This window comes from Ictalurus punctatus, chromosome 7 (genome assembly GCF_001660625.3).
Source record: "Ictalurus punctatus breed USDA103 chromosome 7, Coco_2.0, whole genome shotgun sequence".
In the NCBI taxonomy this organism is placed as follows: domain Eukaryota; kingdom Metazoa; phylum Chordata; class Actinopteri; order Siluriformes; family Ictaluridae; genus Ictalurus; species Ictalurus punctatus.
In genome coordinates this window covers 4,780,498-4,792,555 of record NC_030422.2, presented here as the reverse complement: position 1 = coordinate 4,792,555, position 12,058 = coordinate 4,780,498, and the positions used below count along the sequence as shown (strand labels likewise).

The 12,058-nt window shown below is 40.7% G+C and overlaps 1 protein-coding gene across 1 annotated transcript in view; it reads right to left on the bottom strand.

Annotated features, from left to right (window-relative positions):
* The window catches only part of b4galt2 (UDP-Gal:betaGlcNAc beta 1,4- galactosyltransferase, polypeptide 2), a 159,948-nt gene that overhangs the window by 30,395 nt on the left and 117,495 nt on the right, over nucleotides 1–12,058 (bottom strand). The window contains exon 4 of the mRNA XM_017471415.3: nucleotides 3,650–3,837. Within this exon, the coding sequence (XP_017326904.2) occupies nucleotides 3,650–3,837 (188 nt within the window). The remainder of the gene's footprint in view (nucleotides 1–3,649; nucleotides 3,838–12,058) is intronic.

Genomic DNA, 12,058 nt, shown 5'->3' with positions numbered 1-12,058 from the left:
CACCATTCTGGCACAAATCTCGCGTGTGGGCGGGGCTTAACGGCGGTTTACTCTCATTGGATAGAGAGGTTTGGATTGACGGCTTGAGTGTCCAGCTGAGGAGGAGGAGGATGATGACATCGACGACGCTGCTCCTGAGAGCTCATGTTGAAAAAAAGGCGTACGAGACTACCCAAACCTCAAATATTAACTGCAACCAAAGACAGTCGATGAGAATGTTCTGGCAGCGTCAGGAATGTTTCATTAAAATCTCAGTGTAGGACCGCGGCTACCCTGAACGGCATAGGATAACACAAAAGTCATCAGATAGCTACAAATGCAGTAGCGGCAATGGCCAAACGTAAACAAAAGACCCCCAAAAGGCAGAAAAAGACCCTTACTACCAAGTTCCCTTTGAACAATGTCCGTACAGATGCGTCGAAATGAAACTCCAGGACTTTTCAAACACATTCGCTAATTCTTCTTTTTAAATTCCAAATAAATAAATTATTAATAATAATAATAATAATAATAACAATAAAAACACAACCGGATTTTATATAGCAGCTTTTCCAGCCATGCTGGACTAAATTTGCATTTCCTAGTCAGTGCTTCATCTTCACCATAACACAGGTGAGTGACAGGAGCACTGTTTCCAACAACTTTCAACAGAAAGTCGCTAAACGACGCATTGCGCTAATTAGCATATTCATTATACGCCATGGCGACGTATTTGCATTCTCCCTAGTGTCTCTTTACTCCTCTCCTACTCTCTGTGCACACATACTGTATTTCAATACAGCCGAATTTCCAATAAAGCTGTCCTCATTTACATATTTATGGGTTTGTGTTGTCAGACGACGGGACGAGTATGAAATAGTGACTGAAACGCGGCGCATTAAGACACTACGTGTTAACCAGCAGTCTCTTCCAAGCTGCTGTTCTGCACTGCACTGCTAAAATCCTGATTCATCACCGCACGCGTACGTTAAAGACGGCGGCTGTGCTGTGATTTCGGCTTTATTTACATGTCAAATGATTCACTCGGAGAGGAGGTTAGAAGTGAAGGAACGTGCTGTTCTTCTCTGCACCTCAGTCAGCAGAGTAGCCGCAGAGAAAGGTGCGTCTCCGGGGGGAAAGCAGGACCTCGTGCTCGCGGGCCAGTACTGGACATTCTCTTCTATGGAAAGTAGCTAAGATTTGCCCAAAAAGTCGCTAGATTTCTCATTAAGTATTGTACACGTGTTCTGTCAAAAATAAGCACTTCAGTTATTTAGTGAATTCGTCTTTGTATTCATTAACCTTTTTATAAGTCAAGGACTTTTTAAGCACCACTAGATAAAACATTTCATTTTCAAGGTTTTCCATTACTTACATTTAAAAAAAAAAGCCAAATTCAAGCACCGTGTACGAACCCTGTTTAAAGAATCATTTTGTTTATGTGACCCCATTTTCTGCACAAGCCCCGGTGCGATTTTCTTCCATCACGTGTCTATCGTTGGAGTATCTTCATCGTAGGATCCGACTGAGAACACGTTACATAACCTACGTCACAGGACCTGTTCGAGAATTCAGCCAAGACGTAATCTTTCAGCCATCACCTCATACAGTAATGACCTTAACACCCTCCGGTTTAAAACCCGCTTACAGTTCAAATTAGCTCTGTTAAAGAGTAGTGAAGAAAATGTCTTATAAAAGACAGGCTTTAAGTAAAGAAGACCAGCATCTGCGGCTGAAGGAAAATGGCCCGCCGGTAAGTATTTATCAACCCTTGAAATGCAAACTTCACTAACCCTTCCTGAGCGCTTTAATATCCCTAGATATTAAAGCTTACACACAAGTGGGCTATCTTCATGTTAATAACTTTCATCCATTCCTACAGCTCGGTAAATGTACGCTTGTGTCTGTGAATGCGTGACTCGCATGCCCCTCCCCTACACTATTGCTTACTACCCACTTGTACGTGTACAGATACATTGTAACGCATCTTTTTTTTTTTAAGTTAATATACAGTTGTTTGAAAAAAGAAGTACGCCCCATGGAAATTGTTGGATTTTTTTTGACATATTTGGACGAGCGAACATTTGATCCTCTTTGAAACAGCGCTTATTAATAAAGTTGATGTACTTGAACAAAGCCACAAGGAAAATTTGTTTTTCAATCATTTATTCAAGAGAAATATCAATAGATGTGATGATCTTATGTGGAAAAAGTAAGTACACCCTTGACCTCAGAAGCTGGTATCACCCCCTTTAGCAGAAATAACTGCTTGTAGCTGTTTTGCGTAATTGTCCACCAGGCTTCCACTCTTCCATGCAATATTCTTTTGGTTGCAAGATGTTTGAGGGTTTTCTTGCATGTACTGCCCTTTTTAAATCCACCCGCAACATTTCAATGGGATTCAAATCCAGGCTTTGACTAGACCATTCCATATCTCTCCATTTCTTCTTTTTGAGACATTCCTTGGAGGATTTGCTCGTGTGCTTAGCATCACGTTGCTGTTGAAAGGTTTACTTTCAGTTCAACTTTCAGACAGATGGCCTCACATCATCTTCAAGCACTCTTTGATGTGATGCAGAATTCATAGTTGAATCAATGAATGCAAGCTGTCCAGTCCCTGAAGCAGTGAAGCAACCTCAAACTATAACAATTCCACCACCGTGCTTCACAGGTGGTATGAGGTGCTTCTCCTGAAAAGCTGTCTTTGGTCTGCGCCAAACATGTCTGCTGTTACTGTGGCCAAACAGCTCTATCTTTGATTCGTCTGTCCAGAACACATTATTCCAAAAGGCCTGGTCTTTACCTATACGCTCATTAGCAAACTGTAGTCTTGTGCTAATGTTCTTTTTAGACAGCAAAGGCTTTTTCCCGGCATGCCTCTTTCAGATTATAGAAGCATGCACTTTGACACCAACTGTTGCAAGACTTCCTAGCAGATCCTGTGATGAAATTCTGTCGTTCTTGGAGACATCTTTTTGCATCACACGGTCTCCTCTTGGGCTGAATTTCCTGGGATAGAAATTCGCAGTCGTTTGAAATCTGCGCCATTTGTAGAATATTTTCCTTACAATGATATGATGTATATCATATCATTTGGAGAATTGTTGCCACACTTATTTTATTCTAAAAGAACCATGAGGAAAAAAAATTCTTAGGAACAAATGTAACTGAAGAAAGCCTTTTCTTTCATTTAACCAATACTGTACCATAAAAGAACCTGCCTGGAGTTTGCCAGACACTACTGGAACTCTGACTGGAACTGGGTTCTAACAACAGATGCCAGTGTTTTTTAATTAACATTTCATGATCATCAAATGTTTACCAGGGATGTCTGATATGAGTTTAATCATACAATAGTTGGAAGAGTTAGGTACTATAATCATGCACTGAAGGGGGGGAAGAAAAAAAAAAAACACTCTCTCCGGGAAGAGAGAAAGTCCCCATGCTCGTAAAGAACTCAGTGTGGTGAAAACACATTTAATACTCAAATACTTATAACAAGTTTCGCTCTGTTTCTTGGCAACTCTATGCAGCTAACTGCAGAACAGAAAAACAATATTTTTTACATGCCCCAAGGATCAACAAGATTATAAGAGTCAATAAAAAGAAATGATCTCTTTGCTATACACGGCTCGCGCTACTTGCACGTTACGCTCTGTTCTGCTGTTACCTGAAGCCGAACTTGTCCATGGCGATGGCGAAGTGGCGCGGCTGGTCGTAGCAGTGGTACAGGTTGCGGTCGTCCATGGGGATCAGGTCCACATCGCTGAAGATGAAGCAGTCATACTCGGCATCCTTTAGAGCCTCTGTATAGCCGACGTTTAGCAGCTTGGCCCTGTTGAAGGTGTCCTCGCCAAGCTGGAAGACAACATAAAACCAGAGATCAGGCTCATGGTGGAAAGAGCTCCTGGCTCATGTATTTGGACTAGGTCTGAACCGTGCTTCTCTAAACGCAAGCCTCTCTGGGCAAACTAAACCAACTCATTTCTTCCTTGCAAGCTGTCTGTCCCTTTATTGATCAGCTTCATAATCATTCCTTAACCCGTTCGTTCTAGATCGTTCTATTGTATAACAGATACATTTGAAATGACAACTTGTATTATGTTTACTGTTGAAAATACACAGAATAAACTGAAAGACGTTTCACTGTAATGAGAAACGCACAGTGGTTCATTCCGCAGGTCTTCATTATCAAGCTGCAAGGTTAAAACTTGTAATTGCCGAGCTCCGGATTGCGGCAGAGTACAGACTGCTGCATTCACTTTTTGTGTGTGTGTGTGTGTGAGAGAGATCTGGCAACGCAAGTCCATGTGAACCACTCCAACAGCCTAAGTGTCACTGTTTTAAGTAATGAATAAAACATGATGGGACATGCTGGGGTTGTGTGATATGACCAGATTCAAATTCAAATGAAAGTTTTATCTGTCACACACACACACACACACACACACACACACACACAGCCATACACAGTACAATGTGTAGTGAAATGCTTTTTTATGACTGTCCGTGACATTAAAAAAAAAAAAAGAATTTACATGAACCAGAATTTACTTGTATACAGTTAAAAAAAAAAAAAGGAAAAGTATTTAATAAAAGTATAAACTGACAATAATTGGGATAAAGTGCAGATATGTGCAGTTGACGTGCAATATAATACTGTGCAACATTAAGCTAAGGTAGTCGTATTGAAATTGACCACATATATAATACATATTTATAAATACAGGGATATAGCATACAACAGATGGGTTAGGTTCTTCACAATATTCCTGGCCTTGGTCCAGCACCACTTGCTGTAGACAGACAGCAGGTCTGGGAGCTCAGTGCGGATGGTGCGCTCAGCCTAACCGCACCACCCTCCAGAGAGCGTGGCTATCCTGCTTGGTGCAGTTCCTGAACCAGGTTGTGATGCGTCCCGTCAGGATGCTCTTGATGGTGCAGGTGTAAAAGTACCGTAGCACCTCAGAGGGCAGTTTAAAGTCTCTTAAGCGTCTAAGGTGGTAAAGACACCGACTACCTTCTACACTAGGGTGTTAATGTGACAGGACTATGACAGGTTCTGCGTGATGTAGAAAAAAGGTAAGGTACCGGAAACTGCCCACTTTCTTCACTGGGGTCCCGCTGATCTTAAGGAGGTGGTAGCTCCTTTCCTGCTGAAGTCCACGGTCAACTCCTTTGTCTTGCTGACACTCAGGACGAGGTCGTTCTCCAGGCTTTTAAACTCCTCCAGGTAGCTCTTCTTGATATCAGAGATCAGGCCCAACACATGAGTGTCATCAGAAAACTTGACAAAGGTGTTGATTGTAGAGTTGAAAGTGTCATAAATGTTCAATGAGTACAGCAGGGGGCTCAAGACACAACCCTGGGGGGCTTCAGTGATGTCAAGATGTCTCTTGTGTGGAATGCCGATAAAACTGCAGTTTGTAATCTCTGCACTGATAAAATTCTACACCGGACGCTGCAGCAGTGAAGCGGGAGTTTCGGCGTCGAGTCTAATGATTTTTTTGCCGCGCTGCTCACGCTGAATTAAAGCGCCAATACATCGCTGAAAGATTTAAATGAAGATGAATTGACAAGTAAGTATATATTGCACGGGGAAATATATTTGTAGAGTCATATATTTCATATCCAGTGAATGTTAATATATAAAAAGTTGATATTATATATGACCAGTTTGATGTCAGTGATGGAGTAGAAACGCTCGTGTGTGTGGAGAGCGAATGTGAGACTAACAGGAGGATTTTTACAATTCCGTCAATGTTCATATGAATTAATAACATTCAATAAGTTAATAATCTTACTTTCATCTTCAGAACTGAGTTCATGTGTTCATGTTAATTAGAGTAATGTGTTAATGTTTATGAGACCAGTGATTGTCAAACAACTTGAAACTTGAAATGGAGAGATTTTATTTGCATTTCTTTCAGAATTGTGTAATTTAATTATCATTACTTTAAAAGAAGGCATAAAAGGCAGAACTATCGGTATGGGTTATCGGCTGAGAAATTTAGTTTCGGTGCATCTCTAATATGTATCCATGTGAGCATTTTTTGTATGTAATTTCCAACAAAGTCTGCATCACAAAGCTTAAGGGAAATCAATGCAAGACCACTTGCAAAGCCTATTTACACCAAACACTACTGAACTCCTGAACTACCAATCCCATAATGAGAAAAATCCAATGTAATCCTGTAATTCATGAGCTCTGACCAAGAGATTTCCCACTGACAAGAGTACAAGCCAAACTGATCTGCAAAGGAAAGGTGTTGCAACATGTAACACCGAGTTTCACAAGCTTCGCCTTCAGAGAGCTTTAATGTGCAGTTGGTAAATCAGGAACATCTCAAAGTAGATATTTTAAATGCAATGTGTGGAGGGAGGAAATATACTACATTAAATCACTAAGCGACCTCTAGAGTTAAATTAATCAAGTGTGACGTGCTCGAGCGTTTTCAGCGGACGCCAGACAGTAGTAAAAGTGGTGATGACACAAATTTGTCGTTTTAACCTACCGTCAACCAAGCCTACGGAGGACCTTACGTGTCCTGGAAATAGTGACAAAGCATTTAATTAATTCATTACTAATTGTACGTTAAAAAAACCCCAATATAAAACACTCAATAAGTACATCATTTAAAAATACATTCATGAACTCAATGAAATAAATAGGGGAATTTTAAAACGTATTTGATAATGCAATGTCAAAAGAGAGAGAAATAACTGGACTCACAAATTGAATTAAGAATACAGGTTTTGATTTAAAAGGGGATTTAAAAGGGCAATTCCGTTTCCCATTTGCATTTACATTTCCTATTAGCTAATCAATTTGCTTAGTCATTTAGCTTCTCCTTTTAGCCTTTCCGTGACACTTTGTGCCTTTCGTTGGTAAAACAATGCAAATTAGCTAAGGTGGGATGGATGTAACAAGCTCTCTGATTGGTCACTGCACAAAACAACATTTCTCTCATTAACCCAGCTGTAATGACACTCAAAAAAGGTATATATAATATATAACTGACAAAATGCATACAGTATGTAATGTACATTGTAATGTACCAGTCACAAATCATAAATATTTCACCGGGGTTCAAAATACCCCACCCAAGCTACACCTCTGATGCAGATTGCCTCACAGATCATCAAAAGAGGCTCAGGAGTTCTGATCATAGAGCGGCTCTCCGATCTTTTAGAAATGTTTACCGTGAACACGTCCTTTTCAGAAAGGCTGCTCCAAAACGTCGTGCATCTAAAAGCGAACAATAACACGTGCTGTGAATGTTATGAGATATAGTGCCAAGGGCGTATCATGCAGACTTCTTTTAAGTCCTAGTTTTAATCCATAGTATCTCAGGAGGCACAGAGACAAGAAAGTAACACTTCAGCGTGCACCTTTATCAGAGAGAGAGAGAGAGAGAGAGAGAGAATTAAACAGAGGAAGAGAGAAAATAGAGGAGATAAGGGTAAAAGGGAAATTGCCATTTTCTGCAGCAGCTATGCTAATGCATTAACCATTACAGGACTCATTTTAGTGCTGAAATAAGATGTGAGGTACGAGTCAGCTCAGGCAAATGAAGCAGTCCATCTTCCGTAATCACGGAGCACGTGTAAAACCTCCGAGTTATAAGACGGACATTACGATCATTTCACAGTGCTCTCGCGCGTTCTGGATAAAGAAACGGCACTGCGAATTCAGGGACTTATGTTTCATTTCAGGACCATAAAATTGCAAAACCAAGCTAATAAAGCCAGCCTCCATTTTAAATCGGCTTGCTCTAAACAGGGACAACGGCTCGTCTGGGAAGCATTAAAAGCTGATGCTCTCATTGAACTAAATTGCCAAATGGGGGGGGGGGGGGGGTTGGGGGGGGGGGAAGGAAAGAAAGAAAGCAAGAAAAAAACGTGCCTGCAATGTCAATGCATTAATTAGATCCAGTGGTGCCTCCCATATCTGCATCTCCGTGCTACAAGTGGAGGATTGGGGTGGGGGGGTGGGGGTGGGGAGCGTCCATTTCGTACCTGCCCTACACTTCATTTTTCTTCTCCTGTCAAGCTAATTGCAGCCAATTGGCTCAGGAAGAAGACATTTTCAGCCCACAGTGGGTAGGTAATACTTTAAAAACTTCATGACAGGAAGAAGTGATGGCGCCACATGTAAAAGACCAGACGCAACCCAATGAAGCAGAAGCGGCCGAGACTCTAGACTGCCGAGCTGAAGAATCAGGCTTCACGTTTGGCTCATCGTAGCAGTGTCATTCCCTCAATCCTTGGCCTCTGAGAAGCAATTAACCCCATTAGGTTTAAGCTGATCATCAGAGAGATGGCTGCTTGAGGCAGACTTCTCCCTCTGGCCCTCTCACACAGAGACAGCCAGGGGAATCTGGCCTACCTGCACCCGTTGCTATGGAGACTGATTGGGTCAGGTCTCAGACTGAGTGATTACACACAGGGCTGTCTTCCATAGAGTGTGTGCGTGTTAGTGAGTGAGCATCTGCTTTATCACTTCCCAGCAGGCTGACCTTATCACCAAGTAGAGCTATGGATGCCAGGCCTGAAGATGGGGCCGAGACAAACAAGGTGAGCTTAAAAATCACTATGTGTAGATGGGGGGGAAAAAAGAAAAAAAAAAGAAAGAAAAAAAGGAAAGAAATACAGGGAGTAAAAGACAGCACAGAGGTGATTAAGCTTTAAAAAGCTTCAGAAAAAGAGAAAGGTGAGCAAACGAAGAGAGTAACAAATCATATGGTCGTGGATGATGTATCACAAAACTTAAATGAGGACACCGTATGTGGCACAGCCGTGATGAAAAACCCCGAAGCACGTTACGGCAGTGTGGGAGGCTTTACCTGGTTTGTCTTGTTAATGAGCCCCACTACAGTATCGCATGCAGAGTAGTGTCCTAGTTTCACACTCGTTACTGTATTAAAGTTCAATCACTGAGACAGGAAAAATACTCGGAGGAAATAAGTGCGCTCGGGGTAATGAAAGCAGCTAATGGAGAGAAGGAAGAAAAGAAGAAAAAAAAAAGAAAACAATAATAATACATGCTCACTAAGACAAAGAAGTAATTTCCACACTGGTTTATCCCAACGACGATGTGGCACATGTTTAGCATGGTCATATTGTCTAACTAGCAAAACCCTACCGGTAAAGCTAGTCAGATTAACCATCTAATTATGTTGGGAAAAGTTACATCCATTATGTTGTGAGTCAAAAATGACTTCCAGAGCTGAAATACACACTAAAAACAGTAAACCTGTCTCGGACAAGCCGTAAGAAGAAATATTTGCATACAATTTCATGAAGAGAGATTAACCAGTATTTCAGACATCTCAAATGTAGAAACGGGTCACATCGACTCATAACATAATGCGAGGGTTAAATATCATGGTGGAACTAAGATGGCGGATTCATTATGACCCAGCACAAGCAGATTTTTTTTTAATCAGCAGGGTGGCTAGCAAATCGCTGCACGTGGAGATATATTATTACAAGCTATCGTTCTTTGATTCTGAACAGAACTGTCTCGTTATCAGCTCCTTCCTTATGGTCACTGTGATATTCAAAAGCAGCACACGCGGGCTTTTATGGTTCATCGCTGGGTGTGTGGGATATTCACAGTGGACGTATGAGACATCACTGGCTGCAGGCCAGGCGAACTGATTTACAGTAATGAAAGGCAGCCGTCTGAGCACAGAGCGAGCTATCATGAAGAAACATCCGGGGACCGCTAATTATATTTCTCACGCGTGGTATGTTTCGGTTTCATCAACAGACTGACGACATGTACGATTCGAAAAGAAAGGAGCCGGGAAAATGAGCTGTAGAGGAGCTCGGGTGTTATCGGATTCATTCGTTCACAAGGTTAGCGGGGTTTCTTAACTTTGATACAGCTCCAAGAGGATTTATATAAATCCAGAGGTATGGAACTTGGAAGCTGACAAAAGTATCTGAATATGCATACAGTGTTCATTTTTTTCCCCCTGTAGTGTACTTAATACATTTTTTGTTGTTGTTGTTCTTTTGAATTTGCTAGGTGTAACATTTGCCTTTAATAGCACATAATTAAAAATGACAGGTTACGGATGTTAAGATTTAAAAAAAATAATAATAATAATCTGAAATACAAAACTCAAAAATTCAAATCTAAAATTTAAATTAGGCCAAAGGTGAAGCGGCCAGGATTCCTAGTGAAAAGCAGACACTTTCAGAGTGGTTGAACATTTAGCCAAAGCAGGAAGTGAACTGAATGGATGTAGAGTACAGTTACATTGAGTAAAAACAAAAACAAAATATTTACTGTAAAAGTGTGTGTGTGTGTGTGTGGGGGGGGGGGGGGGGGGGGGAGGACAACAACAAAAAAACAAACAACAGAAACGTCATAGAATTTGTAATGGTTTTACTGGTTTTAATGGGAATTGTATTGGTTTGAATGGAAACTGATAATTTGTTGTCTTCTATTGCTGGCAGAACAAAAAAAAACAAATTCAAGCTCTTGGCATATGCTGAATAAACAAGTATGACGGCGAATTGAGAATTGCACGGAGGTCAGAGTTGCTTGGCAGGAAGCTTCATTTTGATGGCATCCATCATGCAGCCAGGCGCCGTTTGTCAATCAAGCTTACTGACAGACACCCAGGCTTTCACGGCCTGCCTCGCTGTATATAATCGCACTCTGTAGCATAAGCAAAACAGACAGATCATACTGCTCCTGCATTACACAAGCAGGTGAAGCCTGCCACTTCACATCTTTTTCATCCCAGACCAAGACCCATTAAGACAGACAAGAGTTTTCTGCCCTTCTACCACTGCTAGCTACCACAGAAGCTCCTAGCAGCTTCTTCAGACTTGAGATTCAAACGGTGCAAGATACAGTGCCTTGCATAAGACGGCACCCCTTTGAACATTTCCACATTTTGTAATGCAACATCCTGGAGCTGAAATGGATTCCGTTGGGATTTTTACTTTTTGATGGACACATTATGTGCAACATTTGAAGGTGTGGTTTATTTGACTGTCTCACACTGTGACACAAAAGGTATAAAATAAATAAATAAATAAATAAATCTTTTGGTTGCATAAATATTCATCCCCCTGGGTCGATACTTGGCCTAACCACATTTGGCTGCAATTACAGTCGAACATCTTCTGGATTTGGAAAGTAATAAGATTGTCATGAATATGTCCTGAATATGCGGGAACTAGCCCAGGACTGTGATTCCCAACAGCCACTACTACGTCACATGACTGGTTACACCTGATTCAGTGTGCGATTGATGCACATACCTGTGTGTATAAAGCCCCACAATTCACACTCCATCTCAGACCAAAAATATATATATATATATAAATATATAAATATATATATATATATATATATATATATATATATATATATATATATATATATATATATATATATATATATATATATATACACACACACACACACACACACACACACATACATACATATGAACACATTGGTCTTCATAAATATAGCATACAACAGGTTTATCATCAATGTCTAGGATTAATCACAGCTCAGCTGATGATACTTGTTTGTATTCAGCCATAACATTAAAACCACCTGCCACATATTGTGTTGGTCCCCTTGGTGCTACCAAAACAGCTCTGACCCATTGAGCCATGGACTCCACAAGACTTCTGAAGGTGTGTTATGGTATCTGGCACCATTTATTGGGCACTGGGTGTTTGGCATACCTGTACAAACTGGGTTATGTGTGACTGTGGTACACCTGTAGACTCTCTCACTAATTATGAATTGTTTTAATAAATGTTCCTATTTTTTGTATTTCTTGTACCAACATATAGTACACCATTTTCTTCATTCCTTCATTCAATATTCAACGTTGAGATTTTTACACAAAATAAATTAAATAAAAGTGCTACATAAACAAATATCATTGTTACATTAATAGCATCCCATATCTTCATCGCAATATCCAAACAGCTTTATCCCATATCGCATTTCTTGTCCATATTGTGCAGCCTGATATCTGGTATCTAATCACCTGATACGGAACAAGATATCGACACGGCACAGTGGGAAGCTGTC